Below are 20,809 nucleotides of genomic sequence, written 5' to 3' on the forward strand. Positions count from 1 at the left end.
AAAAATTTGATCTGTGTTGTTCAGACTGTCATTAAAAGATCAAATACAGGAGCATAGGGGCCAAAAAATCTGAATTAGGTCACTTCAGACTGCAGTCTGAGCTGAGCCTTTGATTCCTCTCGATTCAGAAGGAAATGTTTGAGGACGTCCTGCCCACAGGAGACACAGAAGGAGAGCGGATCTAAACTCCTCACTGAGACCAGTAAAGTTTCTGATGTTGGCTCCTGAAGCCTCTCAGGTTTTCTCCTTCTGTGGTTTTCTTTGGGACACCGCGTAATATGACACATTTTTTGATTGACAGCTGAAACATGAAGGATCCAGCAGAGGAATCAAGGAGAAGGAAGTGAGGAAAGAGAAATGAGACGTGGGCCTTGTTGTTTCTGTGGTGTGAGAACAGATGACACAGACACAGTTTACTTTGTTAGTATTCATAATAGTTTGTATACACAATGTATAGGAGCACCAATAAAAAACATCATTTTTTCTTAAACATTTTGTCGTTTTTTTTTAAAAAGCCACAGATTTGTTTCTACAGAAAGCAAAGAAAGCTCTGTACAAGAACAAGCAACAACAGAACTCTCCCCATGCCCTCTGCTGCCCTCTGCTGGCCGCTGCTTACCTAGACACTACCATACACAACAGCCTCAAACACAACATATGTAAGAAATGTACTCGTCAAAAAGTGTGAAAAAGTGCAGTACAGATTCAACTGTTTACAACTCGATGGGTTCTGCCAGCCGGGACTGCGAAGGACAATGCTCTTTGGGACGTCCAAAATGAAAAAATGTTTGCATTTCTTGCTTTGCTCTTTTCTTTTTTTTTTTTTACATCCGAAATGTGTGGAACAGCTTTATTCTTCATACAAAAAAACACCAGGTAAAAATCTGGGAGAGTCCGTTCAAAAGACCAGCATGTCGTCCAGTCTGTAGTGTAGAAACCAGAGGAGCACCTGTACCCGGACGCTGCTGACCGGAGAGGGGGCGGGGATAGGGGGGAGGGTCAGGCCGTGTGATCCGGGGACGGTGGGTAAAAGGCTTCCACAAAAAACACAACGTTACATAAACAGTTCAAGGTACAGCGAGGAGAGGGGCCTATGCTTTCAATACATGTGCTATAGGTTGTGTTCATGTGAAAGTCCCACTGCACTGAATCAAAACACGAACAAAAAAAAAGAAAAAGTCTAAAGCTGCACTGTGTAACTTTTCTGGCTTGTCTCCAATGTTCTGGACCTGAAATGTTCCACAGTATATCATAAAAGAGCTCGCCGTGCTTTTACTGTTTTGAAAATGCTCTATTTGCTGAAAACAACTTCTTACTTACAACTTACAAGGTTCCCACGGTCATGGAAATTGAAAATGACACTTTCCAGGCCTGGAAAATCATGGAATTGAGTATCTTTAAAGCAGCTACAGTGTTCTGTTAAGTTCTCATGAGGTTATTCTGATTATTTCTGAACATTTTGTTTAAAAGAGATGACAATAAATGCATGGACAGGATTTTGACTAAAAACTATAATCCCAAACCATAAAGTGAGTGGAAAGAGTTAATATTTCATATTTAGCCCTAAAAGTCTGATCAATTCTATATATGTAGATGCTGTAAAGTCATGGAAAACTCACTTTAGTTAATGAAAGTCATGGAAAAGTTTTGAAATTTTGTCAGTGAAAAAACAGTGGGAACCCTGAACTTACAATTAAAATGTTTTGTATGTTTCAGATTTGGTTTTGGTGCTCCGAGGCTCCCTTCCCTTTGCTCTCTCCACACTGAATCACTCCCCCTTCAGAGCACTACATCACAACCCAGTCAGCGTGCATCCCACTTATGAAACTACTGCACATCGCATCAGGTTAGTGTCATGTTTTTGTGTGTTTATGGAGGATTGTCGTTTGTGGGAACATGGGGGGGACGTACGCTTGTGGGCGGAGCCTTGCACTGAATCTTACTGCTAACCGTAAGAAGGGTTTGAATAGAGGGAGATGTTTAAAAAACATGCATGGAGGAAATCTAAAAGCTCTTCAGGCAGGTTTTTCATGAGGGGACAACATTATAACTTGGTAGAAAGCTACAAAAAGTAAATTGTTGCATAATACTGCCTTTTCAAAGTGATCCATGTCCATGAGACAATCAGGTGACAGCAGTAGACCAAGGAACAGCAGGTCAGATCTGCGGAGAGGCAACCTCACGCACACTGATAATGCACATTCTTAAAAGGGGATTAAAGCAGTAAAACATTTATAATTGAATGAACGCAAGGTAGACAAGTTTAATACAATACTGTGGAACATTCCAGGTAAAGCTAGACCATCTCCATGGAGACAAAAGGTACATAGTGCATCTTTAAGTCCCTCTCTGTTAGCACAATTAACAAATACAAGAAAATATGAATAGAAATTGTCATTGTTGTTTGGAGATGGAATTTTCACTTTTGAGCTAAATAAAACAAAGAAAATACTGCTGAATTCAATTTGAAAGGTTAATTAAAAAACAAAACAAAAAACATTCTACCACATGAACGCAACCTATAGATTGGGTCATACAGAAAAAACTACGTGAAAACAACACCATTTCCTGGTTATCAAAAGAAAAGTGGAATATAGTGAAATTCTCCGCAGATCGCAAAAATAAATTAAAACACAAATTTCCCTTTTTGTAAGTATAATACAGAGGGACATGTTTTGTTGAGTTAAAAAAAATGTAAAAAGTATTCAAGGACTTGTTATTGTTTACTTCCTGTTTGGTAACCAGGAGACGGCCTCGTTCAGGATTCTCGCATTCAATAGTCAAAATGAACAGCATATAAAAATATACATCAGAGGGTACAGCAACGCGTACAAGTTTCAAACAGATTCACAATGCAGTCGAGTAAGAGTGTTTTCAAATATGTCATAATAGTCCAAGAAACAGTGGTGTAGAGGGTTAAGCAATCGCCCATAAACCAGAAGGTAACTGGTCTGATTCTCGCTGTTACTTCAGAGTGTCAGACTTCACTCACGTTGGCCTCTTCACTTACAGTAATATGGCTGGTTGTAACCGGAAGGGCATCCGGCTTAAAAATATGGCAATTCCCAAAACAACTACTTCACCATAGCAACCACGAACAAGAAGGACTGAGGATTTTCCACGTCATGATTTCAGTGTAATTTATTTGATATTGTTGTCTGGCTAATCCCTTTTTAAAAACAGATCTAGAATAAAAATCATTTGACATTTTTTAAAAACACTCTTACTTTTCCTGCATTGTTTCATACCAGCATTTTGTGTACAATTTGATTTTGAGTAAACTTCTGGATGCGCTCCCACTCTTTACACATAACAGCAATGGGAAACAATACAAGAATGAGGCAGTTTGAACAACAAAAAATAAAAATAAAATATGTACATGTTTATACGGATATGCGTGTAAAAATAATACAATAACATAGAAAAAAAATTAAAGGTCCTATATTACACAAAATGGACTCTTGTGAGCTTTAAGTCATGTTACAATGTTGTTACCTCGTCAAAAACAGATCTGGAGTTGTGTTCATTTCCCTCACACGTGTTTGAGTCATCCTGCATTATTAGTCCGTCTACATCTCCAAAGCTCAGGATGCTCTTTTTCATCATGTGATGTCATGTAGTGGTAGTTTTCATGTTTTCATAACTGGCAGTTTGTTCTGCTCCCTGCTCTTCCTCAGTCATGTGATGTTACTGTTACATGTCGCTCGGCTGATTTAAACAGGTTTTGGTGCCGTCTTCCTCAGGACAGTATCCCAGTTGCGTGAGAGTAAAAAGCCCCCTCATCTCAGTTTATAATCCCATGGGCATGTTTCCTATTTTGATTGCCTTTTTTTTTTTTAGATTTTGTGTTTTGTTGCTTGTGTTTTGTGTTCAACGTTTCCTTCTTGCATTCTGTCCTCTGTTCCTTTTTTCATGGACTAAGTGACCTCCCGTTTCCCTGATGTGTGTTTTATTGCAGGACAAGCAGGGGATTTCGTATCAGACGTTACATTTATGCTCCGGTTCTGTTTTCTCTTGGGTGGACGAGTATTTGCCTGAGTTTTCTGTTCGGTTTCACTGGTGTGTTGATTGTGTTTTCTCATTGCTCTCTGCAGGTCTTCTGTTATGCCCCTTAAGTACGAGGGGCTTTTTTCCTCACACACCTGGGATACTGTCCTGAGGAAGTGGGACTGCAGATGGCGCTGTCGTCCTGCCTCCAGCAGTAGAAAGACGGTGCCAAAACCTGTTTAAATCAGTTGAACAACACGTCACAGTAACATTACCAGACTCTGAGGAAGAGCACAAGGAGCAGAACTGTCAGGGATCAAAACAAACTCTTGGTCTAAAAAAAGTATATATCAGAAGACCAAATGGACTGTCATGTAGTGGTAGTTTACAGTGAACAGCTCCTTTTTGTTGCCTTTTGTTTTGTAGAGATAGGCAATTCCGGGTCTGAATACTCCAAATGATTCTAGTGACGGTGTATGGAGTTACAACATGACATCACAAGGTGGAAGTCTGGAGTGTTTTCATGTGTGAACGAACCAAAACGCAACTCCGGTTATGTTTTTGACGAGAAAACATTATAACATGGATCGGAGGGTAGCGCAATATGGGCCCTTTAAAAGTCATGGCACGATAAATGGTAAAAAACATCAAAAGGAGAACTGTCATGGAGCCGGCACGGAGGAACGCTAAACCGAACGAACGTCACGCCAACAGTTTTGTCCCATTTTTGCTGAAGAAAAAAAAAAAACAAAGTTCACAATCTTCTCGAACAATTTTAAGAGTTCAGTTCCAACGACAACATCAACGTCATTATTATCGCTTTGTTTTCCCTTCCCTCTCTTGGCAACCTCCGTCCTGAGAAAGGTACTTGGAGAATAAAGTAGTAGAAGTCTCTTGCTGGGGGCCGTGAATGCTTTACGGGCACAAGACGCCATTTTGTGTCCACAGTTTTGCAGTTTCATTTTTTCTGTTGTCCTGAATGGATGTGTGAATGGCATAGATTGTTGTTTGTTTGGGAGGGGAGGGGGGGAGGGAAGGCGGGTACGGGGTATGGGCTGCTGGGTGGGTGGGTGGGTAGGTAGGTGGGTGGGGGTCCCTAGGGTGCTGTGGTGATGGCGTTGAGGTCCTTCATCAGACCCTCCAGGTGGGCCATCTCCTCGGTCAGCTCGTCCGGCTCGTAGCTCTGCGGGAGAGGCACAGGAGGGGGAGGGGCGTTACTGCGCGAGGCGGGAGAGGGGCAGGGCGGCAGGGAGGCCAGAACCTGGAGAGGAGGAAGAGAAGAAGAGAGGAGGAGGAAGAGGAGGAGAGAGGGAGAGAGGGAGATCAAGCAGAGGTCAGTCAGGCAGGTTTAAGAGGGAGGGGAGGTGCACACGGGGCTGTTACTGTCGCAAATGTTCAAGTTTAAGTGACGTTTGTGCAGATTCAGAACATGGGTTAACCGGGTTAGGTCTGGTATAGTCCTGGGTTTGTCTTGGTTAAATTCTGGTTAAGTCCTGGACTATTCCCCTTTAAATCCTGGTTTAGTTCTGGTTTAGCCCTGACTAAGTCCTAGTTTAGTCTTGGCTTAGACCAGCTTTAAACCTGCTTTATAGTTCCAGGTTTGCTGTCCTGGTTTAGTTCTGGACTAGTCCCAGTTTAAATCCTGGTTTAGCCCTAGTTTAGTCCTGGTTTAGGCTTGCTTTAGATCTGCTCTAGATCTGGGTTTGACCTGGTTTGTCCTGGACTAGTCCCGTTTAAATCCTGGTTTGGTTCTGGTTTAGCCCTGATGGACATCCTAGTTTAGTCCTGGTTTAGTCCTGGTTTAGACATGGATTATCCTTGTTTAAATCCTGGTTTAGTTCTTGTTTAGCCCTAGTTTAGTCCTGGCTTTGACCTACTGTAGACCTGGCTTTATGGTCCTGGGTAAATCCTGGACTATTCTCGTTTTAATCCTGGTTTAGTTCTGGTTTAGACCTGCTTTAGACCCGTTTTATATCTCATAATATCCTGGTTTAGTTCCAATTTAGTCCAGTTTTCATCCTGGGGTTTTGTCCTGATTTAGCTTTTAGTTTTGGTTTTTTAGTTTGTGGTAGTTTAGGTCCTGATTTTGTCCTGGAAATTATCTGATTTAATCTTAAACCCTGAAATATTTTAGCCTTAGTCCTAGATCAGTCTGCACATTCACAATAAGAAAAGTAGGAATACCTGAGCAAACTTAAACCCCACAGTCCTGTATACTAGTGTAATGTTATGGCTGTGCTGTATTAACCTAAATATGAGGTTTTTTTTTATAGTTTTGCAGCAGTAACAGTTCCTTACTGTATGAGTGAGCTGAGGATGGGTCAAAGAAACTGAAAAAAAAAAAAAAAAAAAGCAGCAGATGCAAGCGACCGTCCAAGATTATTAGGATTAAAAAAAAATAAAAATTGCATTCCAGGTTTTAAGATATTATCACGACCAGTTATTGATTACATTAGGCAAAAAACGCAACATAAACAGACAGAAAAAAACAGGAGGAAAAAAAAGAAGAGAGAGAGTCATTAAAACCAGCGTCCAGATGAAACAGTCCAGTGAGACGTCAGAGTGGACTGGACTAAACACTGTGAGACTATAGCAGGACGTCGATGTTGAGCAGGACTTGGCCGTAGCCGTGGCCGGGAGAGTTACTCACACTGTCCACGTCCTCGAGCATCTTGCTGGTCTCGGGGACTTCCGGTGGAGCGTTGGGGACGTTGACGATCATGGGGGTCCGCGTCCTGCCCAGTGTCCCGATGGAGGCCGTCTTCACCACGTGCGGGTGGGACGGGGGGCCTGGGGCGGAAGACGCAAGGGTTTAACTTCAAGTTACAAGAGTTATGTGATGTTTGTGCACATTCAGAACATGGGTTAACTGGGTTAGTGCTGGTTTAGTCCTCATTCAGTTAACTGATGTTTTACTTGTAGTTTAGACCTGGTTTAGCTCTGCTGAAGTCCTTGTGTAGACCTGGCTAAGACCTGCTTTAGATCTGCTATAGACCTGGGTTTGTCCTGGGCCTGTTGTCCTGAGTTTGTCCTGGTTTAGTCCTGGAATCGTCTCATTTAAATCCTGGTTTAGTTCTGGTTTAGCCCTGATGAAGTCCTACTTTAGATAAACGGTCAAATACGTCCAAGTGCCTATGACAGGTTGGACCACATCATCATTTTCCTAACTACTATATATAAGATTTGATTAAAAATGTTCAATTCTTTTTCAGAGTTTTGTCATTTTCTAGATTTAAAATTTCACTTCCTGGTTCTAGGGAAGTTCATAACTGTTACCAAGCAACCATGTAGTACACTCTGTCAGAACTCCTCTAATGTACACAGGAATGAATATCTGACAAATAAAAATGTAATTTATTTTGTTGAAACAATGTAAAATATTGGGAAAGTGTGTTCCAGTTTCCTTCTGCCTACACAGTATTATTCTACTAACTTAAGTAGTCATTTGAGAATGATCCAAACCTGTCATAGGTACTTTAAAGGTCATTGTATTTGTGGTGAAATCAGACATGACATTCTAGACAAATATAACACACACAGACAACACATTTTGTGTTAGTGGATTATTTAGATTATAAGGTTAAAAGTTAGATAAAGTTAGTGAGTGAGGTAGAAGATGATGTCTGAAGACGAAATGTCATACTTCTATGTGAAAGTCATGATTCACAAGTTTAATCTGTTTTTATAAATACATAGTTTCCTTGTACTTTTAGTTGGAGTTGTGTTTGCTTGCTCTCGTGTGCAGGTGTAGTCCTAGAGCAGTTTTGGTCAAATCCACAGAAATTGGAAATAGTTTTGATCATATAAATGCAAGATCGATCACTGAATCAGTTACAGAACTTAAACTGCTAGTATAGACTTTACTGTTTGTACAAATAATGGCTGCACTCTAAGGCACTGGATGGAACATTCACCCTGATGCATTTTTAAAGGAGAAAAGTGGACAGTGGAAAAAAAGGAAAGCCACAAATATTACAATTATTTTAAGATCCTCTGTTACACAGGAGGGATCCTGTGAGCTTTTAGCCATGTTACAATGTTGTTACCTTTTCAAAAACATACCTGAAGTTGTGTTTTGTTTCATTCACACAGTCTGTCTACATTTCCAAAGCTCAAAATGCTCAAGTTCCACCTTGTGATGTCATGTAGTGTTAGTTTTCAAGTTAACGGGTTTTACATATTGTTCAATAAAGATGGGCAATTCCCAGGCTCATTGAATCATTGAAATGATTCTAGTGAAGGTGTTTGGGGTTTAAAAACACACTGAAGCTCAAGGTGACGTGATGTTTTTTTCATTCTTAATGAATTGTTCTGAATTAAATTGTTCAGAATTAAAATATTCTCCTTTGAGTTTACATCATCCCAATGATAATTGTGCAGCAGCTGGAGAATTCTCTCATCACACTTTATGTCTGTCAGCTGAGGAGGAGAAGGAGGAAGAAGACAAAGTGAGTGTGAGGCTGCTCTACCTCAGCCCACTCCCACATCCCGCTCACAAATCCAAAGAGACGAGGATGAAAGTCCGAAGAGAGGATTGGTGGAGCCAGATCGTCCGGATCACGTCAGAAGGAAGACACAACGAGCATGTGCAAATATTTTTAAGATGAATAAACGACCAAGGGATAAATCAATTTGGCTTTAAATTTGGAATAAACCACCCACTTTATTTTCATTAGGAATTAAGTGTTGACCTTGTGACATCACAAGATGGAACAGAGTGTTTTCTGTTTGAAAGAAGAACTCAGCCTAAATGTGTGTGTTAAACATGTGAATGTAACAAAACACAACTCCAGGTTTGTTTGTGCTGAGGAAACAACATTAGAAGAGATCAGAAAGTAGCGTAACAGGCCGTCGAAGTGAGAATAGCCAAGCACACATATATATTGGACGTGAAGACTGGGACATACAGTATAGCATTGTGCAGTTTTCCATACCACTCTGAGCGAGCAGGGGTGTACTGGGCAGAGCGGGGTTCTCGTATGAGGGGTGGGCTCCGGGGGGCAGGGCGGGCACGGCGAAGCTCTTGAGCGGGTGCGCGAGGGCGTGAGGGTGAACCGGGCGCAGGGGGGGCAGGCTGCTGCTGTAACTGCCCTCCTCCTCCGTGGTGCTGGAGCCGTGGTAACTGCCCTCCGGGTCCACCATGATCTCTGAGGGGCAGGAGAGCTGAGAGGAGGCGGGGGGAGGGGGCTCTGAGCAGGGGGTGTTCCTCACGGATTCTGTGAGAGGAGAGAGAGACGGGGGAGATGGAGGGAGAGGGGATGGGGGAAGGAACAGCACATGTCCTGTCACCAGTACTGCACATACATCCCATTTAGAGAAATATTATCCAGAAAAATTGATAAAGGTGCACTATGTTTTTTTTCTTTTTGGAGGATCTGCCACCTACTTGTCTCCATGGAGATGTTATTCTATTTATCTTATCTATGGGGACAAGCAGGTGACAAGTCAGGTCTGTGGAGAGGCAGCCCTGCTCACAGTAAAAATCAGGTTTTTCAAATGAAAAAACTGTAATAAAACCCAAACAGACAAGCTTAATACTGTGGAAAAAAAAGCAATTAGATCTCCACACATTTTCTGGTGGAGGGACTGCCACCTGTTTGTCTACATGGAGATGTTATTGCATTGCCTGGAATGTTCCATTTAACGTATCTGTCTCCATAGAAACAAAGCAGGTGATGCCATCAGAAAAAAGATCTGTGGAGAGGCGACCCAGCTCACAGTAAAAATGCAGGTTTTGTTTGTAAGAACAGGTAAGCTTAATACTGTGGAACATTCCAGGCAATGCATTTTCCTCTCCATGGAGACAAGCAGTTGGCCCCCTCTCCAACAGTGAGTACCTTTAAAATGTCCAAGATCATGCTGCAGTTCCATAATATTGTACTATTGTGTGTTTTATGAAGATTTATTAGGATTTTAAAAAGGCTAATATAGTTTTTTTTATATATATATTTCTTGGTTGAATAATATTGAGTAGTAAACACTCTAAACAATTCAAATTAAAAAAGCCATGAGGATTAGAAGACAGGAGAAAGCGTGAGATGAAGTGATGAGATGTGTCCAGCAGAGGGCAGCAGCGTCTCACCTGCAGATTCCACCCTGTCCAGATGGGAGCTGGGGGTGGCGCAGTGAGGGCGCCCGCCGCTGGCTTGGTGGTGGTACAGGTAGGTGCGGGTGGGCGACGCCAGGCTGCCCATGTGATAGTGGTGCTGATGGGAGTCCAGAGAGTGGATGGGATGGGCACTAATGACCGCTGCACATGGACATGACACGGACACAATGAACACAATGAACACAGAGCAGGAGGGCGAGGACAACCGGAGCATGCAGGCTGACCGTCAAATGTATGAACAATATTTTGATGTATTACGGGTTTGTGTACCATCTGTTCTTTTGAATTTCAATTAAGAATGAAAAACAATAAAATGGGAAAACAGTTTGTCATTTCATTATTACGTTTTAGAGGTCAAAATCGTTTTTTTTGTTTTTGTTTTGTTTGACTATTTCCAATATTGAATTTAAAGTTTATTTCAAATATCAATCAAAAACAGTCTAGGAGCCTATTCCAACTTTGATATTTTATTCTCTCTGGTTTTATTTGCTGCTAGAAGGAATGACCTGTAAAATCGTTGCAATTTTGTGGACAAACATGTCATCTTTGTTTATAGAGATGCGTTTATTTTTGCATATTAGAAAGTCGTTGTTGAACTCCATGACGACAAACAAGAAACAGCGATAAACACTCCTTTGTTCAAACCAGACAGTTGCTCACTAGCTTCCTCAGGGTCACATGATGTTGCTGTGACATGTCCGGTCAGCTGATTTATATTTATTAGAGATGTAACCATATCCAAATCTCTCAGTACAATATTATCACGCTATACATCTCACAGTACGATATTTAATGCAATATTTTGGAAAGGCTAATATAAATGCTGATAGGACACGTTTTTGCTTTTGAAATACTTTGACAAGATTTTGGTGTGAATTATTTCTGTCATAATCCCAAGAATTCAAGTAAAAACATGTTTCTTCATGTTGTCTGCACTGAAATGAATCATGGGATATGTAGTTCCATATGTTTATAAGCTGTTGCTCCTATAAAATCATGTATTTAAGCAAAGGAACTTGTGATTTGCTCACGATATTATTGTGAGCTGTCAATATATATATATATATATAATATATATATATAGATATATATATAGATAGATATAGATATATAGCTATATATAGATGTCACGATATTTTGGTTATTGTTACATCCCTAGTATTTATATTATATTATTTGCTAGTGAGCCATCCAAACTGTCGGGTATGAAAAATTGTTGGTCTGAAAAAAGAGCTTAATAACAAATTAAGCCAAAGATGTTCATTTTGTCTTCTTATGTACTTGAGTTCTTTTTTAAGAACTCAAGTACACTGGGGACAGTTCTGAAGATGCTCGCAGCAGCAGCCCAAACATGTCAACAAGGTAAATACACTTTACTGTATTGTCTTTAAAAAGAACCCAAGATGTTAAATTACAAATTATCAGAAGACCAAATGAACCTCATTGGACTATCTCCTTTGTTCAGATGACCCTGAATTCACACACGGCCCTGAGCAGCAGAACTTCTGCGGCAAAGAATAAAATATCAAAATTAAATTATGCACTGAGACAGTTATTTAAACCTTACATTAAATATTGGAACTAGAGGTCAAAATCTTTTTTTTTGTTGTTGTTGTTTGACACTAAAACAGAAAAATGAAATAAACATTTTCCCATTTTATTGTTTTTCATTCTTTATTTAAATCCAAAAGAAGAATGGTACATGGACCTTTATGTTTTAGTATAAGCAAATTGCATTACATTCACATTCTACTCCAAATATATGAGAGACAGAGCCCTAATATTTCTCTGTATAATCTATATGTTAATGTTGTTAAGAATCTTACTGCTAACTGTAAGGAGAGTTTGAACAGTGGCTGAGAGAGATCACTAAATGACTTATACACACGTGGAAGACCTCTTCTACGACCTCTTCAGGCGTGTTTGTGAAAAGGGAACGACATTATACCAGTAGAAGATGTTACATAAAACCCCCTCTTTAATAAATCAAATCTCCTAATCTACTGAAGATCACATTTTGACTTGCCAAGATGAATTTACTTCATTTTCAAGCAGCTACAATCTCATCTGTGTCTTTGAGTCAAATGTCAGCTTTTCGCCTCTGCGCTGAGCACATCATTTCACCTAAGCACTTTATACCAGTTTCTCCACTAAACCTGTATTTGTCCAGATGTTATTTTACCGTCCTGCGCCGTCTTTAAGTGCTTTTCTGTTTTACCCTGGTGATTGTGGTGCAGCAGGTCCTCCAGTGTCCTCTCTCGCTCTCTCTCAGCAGACAACAACAATGCGGACGGAGCGGGGCTTAAAAGCATGGCAGGGACACGGATGATTTGTGCTGCACTTTGCTCTCGCTCGTCTAAAAACTTAAAGGAGCTATCTGAGGACATGGACCAGCCTCTCCTCTCCTCCCTCCGTCCCTCCCCATCTCTCTCTCTCTCTGAACACACGAGGTTTGTCAGCCGCAAGTATTCAAATTCAGACACTAATCGATAATGAAACTAGATACTCATTTGAGCAGGTATTGATATTAAAAAAGTCACATTAACAGGAAAGAAATTAACCTTTAGCTTTAAAATACCTGCATGAAGTTGGCCCCCGTCAAACGCAAACCTACACAAAAACTATGTCAATTGTTTGTGCTGCAAGAAGTTTCGTTTGTCAGATTATGGTGGTTAAGATATTAGCAGTTTTATTTTCAGCCAATGACGTCTTCCAGTATCCAGGCTAGTACCACTCAATTTAATTTCTCTCCAGCGACTAGATCAGGAATCAGATGGTTCCAAAAACCCCGGAAGTGCGAGTTCAGGCACCAGCCAATCAGTGAAGAGCCAAATATTCAGTGTTGTCAACGATTCCCGTAATAAAGAGAATGTTTGGTGAATTTTATCAAGGGGAAATACGTTATTGTCCTTCCTGCGGGATTTGGGAAAAGCTTAATGTACCAGTTAGCCCCGTTAAAGGTGCATTACATACGTCACGACCAAATAGCAGCGATTGGTTAAATGATAAAAAGTCCCCACCTACCGTTGAGCGAACAAATTCTAACACTGCGAGGTCAGACGATTTCTACAAAGTGAAACCGGCTGGTGAATCAGGCGAGTCATCCAGCCCCTCAAAAGTTCAGTCTTTAGTAATTTACTTTTGATTCATATTTTCTATAATAATAATAGACTTTTCCACAGCCTCAGATCATTTCTCTTCACTAGTTTTGTGGAGTTTTGCTAAAGTCGCTGCCGACTGCTGAGCAGAAATGACCTCATATCATTTCCACATAAATACTAATGAATAATTATAGAAATATATTAGCGCAAATGAAAATTGTCACAGCACAAATGAAATATAAATGTTTGGTATAATTTGCTGCTGTTTTGAGGCTATTTAACATTTTGAGGGGCTGGATGACATCAGTGGTCCAAAATAAAACTGCCAATATCTTAAGAACCAGAATCACACAAATGAAGTACAAATGACTGACTCCTTTTTGTGCTGTTAGAGCATTTTGAAGCTTCCTGGGGGCTGCTGACCCCAACCTCTAAAACAATCGTTCATATCTCCAAAACTTTCTTCAGCACAAACAAAACTTTCTTCAGCACAAACAAAGCACAAACGATTGAAGTAGTTTTTGTGTAGGTTTGCATTTGATGGGGGCCAACTTCATGCACGTTTTTAGAATGATCTTGCGCTGTATCAGAACAAATAGAAGAGCACACAGACTGGTATGTGCTCATGGACACTTGGAACCTACCTGCACCACCGAGGGTTACACACATATAAGATCACATGGAAATAATAAAGAAAGTACGAGGATTTAAAGAGGGGGTATTTTACTTCTATGGGGTATTAACTAACATATTTAGATCACCATGTTACCTTTTATTGTTTTGAACACATTTTTGTCTCCCCTCCCTTTACTCTGTGCCACATTGTTGTTGCCTGAGTGTTTTAGAATTGATTTGAAGATTTTACTCACCACTTTTAAAGCTCGTTTAGGTCTTGCGTCAAGTTACATTTCAGAACTTTTAACCCCGTTCGAGCCCTCCTCCCGCAGCCGCAGATCCTCAGACAGGTCCCTGTGTCTGTTCCAAAGTCCAGGCTCCAGATGAAGGTGATGAAGCCTTTTCAGTGCGGGAGCCTCGACTTTGGAACAACCTGCCTGACGTTATTAGGCTCACACTTCTTAAAACTCATTTTTATCAGTTGGCCTTCCTTCAACTGGTTTAAGCTTCATTTTAGTCCTTATTTATTTTTATTCTATTTCTTTTGATGTAATTATTATAATTAATTGGATTGTTTGCATCACTGTTTTTGTAAGCCTTCTGCATGCTATTTTTATACTTTCTGTTTTGTGTTTTTGTATATTTATGGAGATTTGTCGTGTGGGAGCATGGGTGATGTAGGCTTATGGGAGGGGCCTTGCACAGAACCTTACAACTAACCATAAGAAGGGTTTGAATATTGCCTGGGAGAGATCACTAAATTACTCAAACATGCATGAGTGACATCTAAAACCCTCTGATGAAGGAATAGTATATATGGTAAAAAGTTAAAAAAGAATACATAATACCCCCTCTTTAATGTTAAAATTTCACATTGTAAATAAAGAGTTTTTATCATTATTGTATTGGAATAGGTATTGAGTCTACTTGAGTTTGAAATTGTAGTACCGTAACACTAAATCACACTTACGCTGGGGCGGCTGGGCATCAAAGGGCATCATCATTTTAGGCCTGATCCCGCGGCGGCCTCCTAGAGTGGACATGCCATCCTCTGACTCGTGCCCTAAAACGTATGCTCAGTTTAAGCTCGAAAATCAGTGGGTGCAATTCATAAAACTACGTTAAATAATTAACTGATTATTAATTATATTCTGGATTTAGAATGTCTCTTTTTTTGGTAGTGCCACGTGGAGTCGCAAAGTGCCTGTAATGGTGACAATGAGAAGCATGGAACAAGACAGCACTCACACACAAAGCAGCAAACTCATAAACATGGTCTCAGTGTTTAAGGTTTGAATGTGCTTTGGAAAATCCTGCATGTTGTTTCTATTTGATCGACTCTTCAGTGGTTTTAGGGCGACCTGTCAGATCTTAGTCAGGAGTAGCTGGAGGACTGTGCATGTTTTTGGATGCTGTGTTGGCTCTTGCAGAGGGCTGGAGAGCCACATTGGACCACCTGTCTCTGCACAAATTGCCTCTGGTGCGCTCGCTCTCTCCTCCTCTCCTCCCTCTCTCCTCCCTCTCGTCTCCACACTCTCTCAGAGGTGGACCTATCATGCAGGTTTGTGTGGGACAGACTTTGAAGTGCACTGCTCTGAAGTCCTCTGTTGGGTGCTCTGAACTCTAGGAGGTGAAATACTGAAGTCTTGAAGCACTCTGATCACTTTGGTGCAGTTTGGAGAAAGCACAGTACAGTTTAGTAGTTAAGGTTTTGGTTATTAAAACAAGTGTTTGAAGTAACGGTTACTCCTGTAGTGCTTTTACAAACTTAATAATGTAGGAGTTTCTTTTAATGAAGTTCTACATCTCCCAGCGAGCAGCTGAAACAGATCGAGGAGGCAATTACATCTCCTGAATATATTGTCTTTGAAAAGAACAAGTGAATTAATATAAGATGAAGACAAAATGAAGGTTTTTTGGATTTAAATCCATCTTGTAATATATGGAGTATCACAGTCCTGCCTCATTGTTAGATCTCTAATGTGAGCCATGTGTCTCCTGTCACACTGAACCCAGAGCTCCTCAGGCCCTGCACTTACACTACTGTCAAACTCTGGACACAACCTACTCCTGTAATGTTTTCATTCTTTATGTTTATTACTTTCTACCTTTTAAATACACGCAGAAGACATCCAATATAAAGAAATACAGCAACAAAAAAAGTTAAATAACTAATATTTTTTATATTTTACATTCAGCAGCTTAAAGTATCCATGAAGTCTCCTGAAATGATTTTAACTTCACAGTTGTGCCTTGTCAAGGTCAAGAAATGCCAAAAGAGCAAACCAGGGGTCAAAGCAAAGAGTAAAGGCTATTTAAAAATAAAAATAAAAGTTTAGAGTTATGTTTATTTTATTTTTTGTTTGCTACATTCCTCATGGTTTTGATGCCTTCAGTGAGAATCTTTAATGAGAATAATCATGAAAAATGTGTCCAAACTTTAGACTGGTAGTGTATGTGTATCATACTGAACACAGAGCTCCTGTTTGTCTCCAGTACATGTTTCTCCTGTCATCTGGAACAGGGAGTCCCCGTTTGTCCCCGTTTGTCCCCGTTTGTCCCCGTTTGTCCCCGTACCTCTGTAGGAGTTGCGTCTCTGCTGCAGGTGGCTGCTCTCCAGCACACTGTCTGCAGGGGTGATGTCCTGGGACGAGCGGGGGATGGGGGTCTCAGTCATCACCGGGTTGGGCTCTGGAGACTTGTCCATGGGTTTGAGCTCCAGCCTCTCGTGGTGGATCCACAGGTCTGGGGGCTTCAGGTCTTTGGAGTTGCCCTTGTACTTGTGCGAGCCGTTGGACGACTTGGAGGCAGCGCGCTTTCTGTGGACGCACACGGAGACGGAGGAACATTTAGCCAAAGAGTTTTTAGTCCAGTTTGAGCTATATTCCATTCACTCTCCCACACGTTAACTTTAATCTCAGCTTTATTTTACCTCAGACTGACCCTACACAACTGGAACAACAGGTGAGCTGGTTTGAGCTGTTAAACAAGTCTCTCTAGTCACTCTCACCTTTTTGTGGAAAATCAAACTAATCAAGACCATGATCACAGGCTCCTGAACCTGGGCTGTTTAAATCCATAAAATCCACATTTAGTTTTGTTTTTTCAGTTTTAAAAATGTGTTATGTCTGTGTTTACTAGTGTTTGCATTGTGTAGCTGAGATTTTATTTTTTATTACATATTTTTCTAGTTTATTTTGACTTGTGCATTTACATTTATATAATTATGTCTTATTTGACACCTGTATTTTGTTCTTTTTTGCTACTTATTTAGAATTTATTATTACCATTTCTATTTTTTACTCTTTGTTATATTATATTGTAATGTGTGAGTAAGTAAAGTTTGTCTAAGTCGAAGTCTAAGACACCATGGTAACTGCTGAACATTCCCCCAATAAGAAATACATGTAGAACACTCCCAGAATGATGGTGTTAATAAAGTGTTACTTTTTGTGGTGTGAGGAGGTGCGGCGTGTGCACAGGAAGGCTCCAACGATGACCACGATGATGGTGAAGGCCCCCACAGAGATGATGACAATGACCAGCAGGTGGTTCTCATTACTGGGGACTCCTGCATCACACACGAGGACAGTCAGACAGAATAACACGTGAAGACTTCTATTTCATGTTTACAATTTAATTTTACAGTTCAAGGTCCAACGCTGTTATGTGACACCATTTCTGATTTAGGTCCTCAAACATTTGTATCTTATAACTTGATTTCTTGTTTTCTAATGACCACAGTCAAGATCTTTGTTCATTTGTGTTGACAGAGAGTGAGGTTTTAGTCATGTTATAATGTTGTTTCTTCCTCAAAAACAGACCTGGAGCTGTGTTTTGTTTCATTCACACACATCTGAGGACCACTTTATTATTAGTCTGTCTTCATCAGGGGTTCTCCAACCTTTTTCCTCCAGTGAGCTACATTTACTAAATCAAAATGCCAAAGACTTTCTAGTTTTAGGGGTCAACAGAAATGGAATATATTTAAGTGCCACAGTGAGCCTTAAATGAGGCACAGTTAGACACCTAAAAAACAACCCATCTGCACCAGCTTCAGAACAGACTTTAAAGTGGCTCTTCTTGTACAAGTCTCTCCATGACCGAGCACCAAAGTCCATCTGTGACATGTTAGTGTCATATGAACCATCTCACGCTCTAAGGAGCTCAGGGACTGACTCCTGCTGGAATCCAGAGTCACGAATAAACACTGGGAGTCAGAGCTTCAGATTCAGCTAAAACTTGGAACTGTGAACATGTGAGACAGACTCTACTGTGACTCTTTAAATCCAGACTCAAAACAGTCCTGTTCAGCTGCACATGACTGAACTCTTCTCTCTCATTTTTTATTTTATGAAGATTATTTTTGTTTTGATTTGTTTTTATTGTGATTTTAATGTATTTCTTATTCTGTGAAGCACTTTTAATGACTTTGTGTATAAATTGTACTTTAAATAAACTTGCTTTGCCTTTCCTTATCCATTAGGCATTTAATTCATCAAATTTTACTTATTCAAGACAGTATGTGTAATTCAGAAATCCCTTGGTGAGCTACTAGGAAGTGGGTGGAGGGCTACAGGTTGGTAACTCCTGGTCTCCATCTCCAAAGCTCAAAATGCTCTGTTCCACCTTGTGATATCACGAAGCAGTAGTTTTTAAGTTAACAGCTACATTTACCGTGTGTTCAGTAGAGATTGGCAATTCCAGGTCTGAAACTATCCAAATGATTCTAGTGAAGGTGTGTGAAGTTTAAAAACACAGTGGGGCACATCCTGTATTACCACATGACATCACAAGGTGGAAGATATACAGGATTTGTGTGTTAAACATGTGAATGAAACAAAACAAATCTTCAGGTAAGTTTTTGATGAGGAAACATTATAACATCAGAAAATAGTGTAATATGTGTCTTTTAAACTTCACGACAGTTTTTCCTATGGATAGGCCCAGTAATTACAGAACTATTGACCAAAAATATTATACAACTTTAAACAGCACTGCCCACCCTTTTTCACTGACAACATTTCAAAACTTTTCCATGACTTTACAGCATCTACATGTGTAGAATTGATCATAGTTTTAGGGCTAAATATGAAATGTTAACCTTTTCCACTCATTTTATGGTTTGGGATTATAGTTTTTGAACTTTAAAAATCCTGTCAGTGCATTTATTGTCGTCTCTTTTAAACAAAAGGCACAAACATTCACAAATAATCAGAATAACCTCATGAGAACTTAACAGAACGCAGTAGTTGTGTAAAAGAGACGTTAAAATTACATGACTTTTCCAAAACTTTCATTGAATTTACAAAATTTCATGACTTTTCCAGGCTTAGAAAATGACATTTTCAATTTCCATCACTTTCCAGGATTTCTATGGTCACAGGAACCCTGTTATTAGCAAATCGCAGATCAAATGCATCAAATTCTTACCTGCCTACAACAAAATTTAAGCTGAAAATTAAACAAAGTTATAACCAAAAGTCATAAATAAAAGTAAAGTTGAAAAATCTCTTACCTAGCGTAGAGTCTGGGTAGGACAGGCCGCCTCCTGGACCTGACTTGACCGGTGGATTCAAAGCTGGTGGAGAATTATTTGAAATTACTATAAAATATTACGACATCACACACATTACTGGGTTAGTGATTTTGTGGATTTGCAATGATCGGAGCATATTTCTAATGCAGTGAGGAGTTAGTGGAATTTCAGCAACTTCAGCAGAGGATGGAAATGCAGAGAGGTTGGCGGGTGTGAAGACTGAAGAGGGAAGCAGATTTTTTACCTTGGTCATTGGCCATTTTGTCAGAGGACTCGGCTGAACGGGCCAATGAGAGCGCAGCGAGAGAGACAATAAAAAGCACAACACCGGTTAGCCAAACAGTGCAGCAGAGAGGGGGTAGGAGACGAGCTAGGAGCAAGGAAAGGAGCTATCACCGTAACACGTGAGGAGGATACAAGCAAATCTACAAGCACAGTCACTCCAAAAGAAAGACTACTAAAGAAACCATTATGTCATTTTTCACTATTACTCTGTACTTGTTCCATCAGAGTGTGAATTTTAAATACAGACGAATTTTTTACTTTGAATTTTTTAACTAAAAGAGATGAGGTTTGGATGAGGCTAAATCTGACCAGTCAGATCACTTCACTGCATCATTTCCTGCTCGTTACTAAATTAGATCGAATCACTTTAGATCAGTTGCTTCGGCTTTGGCATCTTCAATCTGTACTGAGAATTTTTTCACTGAGAATTTTACAGTCAGAATTTAGATTGTTGAATTTGAGGGCTTGAAAATATTTATGCTGAATATTTAAAATGCTCTTTTTGGTTGTTGTTTTTTTCATAACTGTTTTTAAAAACTGAAAACGTACACTTTCAAATTTCATCAACTGACATTCAGAATAAAAATAATTCAAACATTAAAAAATTCAAAGTGTATTTCAAATTCAAAATCTGATGAAGCAAATTTTCTTCTGTAGAAAATCGTTGTTCACCTTTATTTACATCCATGGGTTTCAGAATGATGAAAAATAAGGACTGTTGCCAAATCAATTAACTACTATAAAATCTGAAATCTTCGAAATGGTGAAATGTACTCAATTTGTTGCAATGAAACTCATGAATAATGGTTCTAAAACTGGGCTAAAAAAAAATAGCTTTGTAAATAAGTCAGATTTTGAAGAAAAAAGATAAAAAATAAAAGTAATAAAATAAAAATGTTTCAGGTGGTATCATGTGATTTGACTGTTCTACTAGAGGAAAAAGAAGTTCTTCTTGGAGTGTAAATTATACTACAGTGATAAAGTCGCTTTTAAAATCTCTATAATTACATTGTAAACAATACAATTCAGTTTGACACTGCCAATACAATCTTGTTTTTTTACTATGTTTGCGATGAATTGAATAGTCTCTTTAGAAATGAGGAAAAACTCAAAACAAGCAAGTTCAGTCCACTTTGTACAATTAAGTCCCAAATTTCCATATAAAAAGGCGGA

General features: G+C 39.7%; 1 protein-coding gene across 1 annotated transcript in view; it reads right to left on the bottom strand.

Moving 5' to 3' along the window:
- Nucleotides 1-5,057: 5,057 nt before the first annotated feature.
- Nucleotides 5,058-20,809, bottom strand: part of neo1a (neogenin 1a) — a 417,022-nt gene continuing 401,270 nt past the window's right edge. The window contains 9 exon segments of the mRNA XM_055154744.1: nucleotides 5,058-5,170; nucleotides 6,638-6,777; nucleotides 8,922-9,203; nucleotides 10,070-10,237; nucleotides 14,783-14,875; nucleotides 16,390-16,631; nucleotides 17,260-17,387; nucleotides 19,326-19,393; nucleotides 19,596-19,628. Coding sequence (XP_055010719.1) covers nucleotides 5,084-5,170; nucleotides 6,638-6,777; nucleotides 8,922-9,203; nucleotides 10,070-10,237; nucleotides 14,783-14,875; nucleotides 16,390-16,631; nucleotides 17,260-17,387; nucleotides 19,326-19,393; nucleotides 19,596-19,628 — 1,241 coding nt within the window. The 3' untranslated portion in view covers nucleotides 5,058-5,083.

Source organism: Boleophthalmus pectinirostris, unplaced genomic scaffold (genome assembly GCF_026225935.1).
Source record: "Boleophthalmus pectinirostris isolate CB_2022bp ecotype Guang Dong unplaced genomic scaffold, ASM2622593v1 HiC_scaffold_19, whole genome shotgun sequence".
NCBI classification, from domain to species: Eukaryota; Metazoa; Chordata; class Actinopteri; order Gobiiformes; family Gobiidae; genus Boleophthalmus; species Boleophthalmus pectinirostris.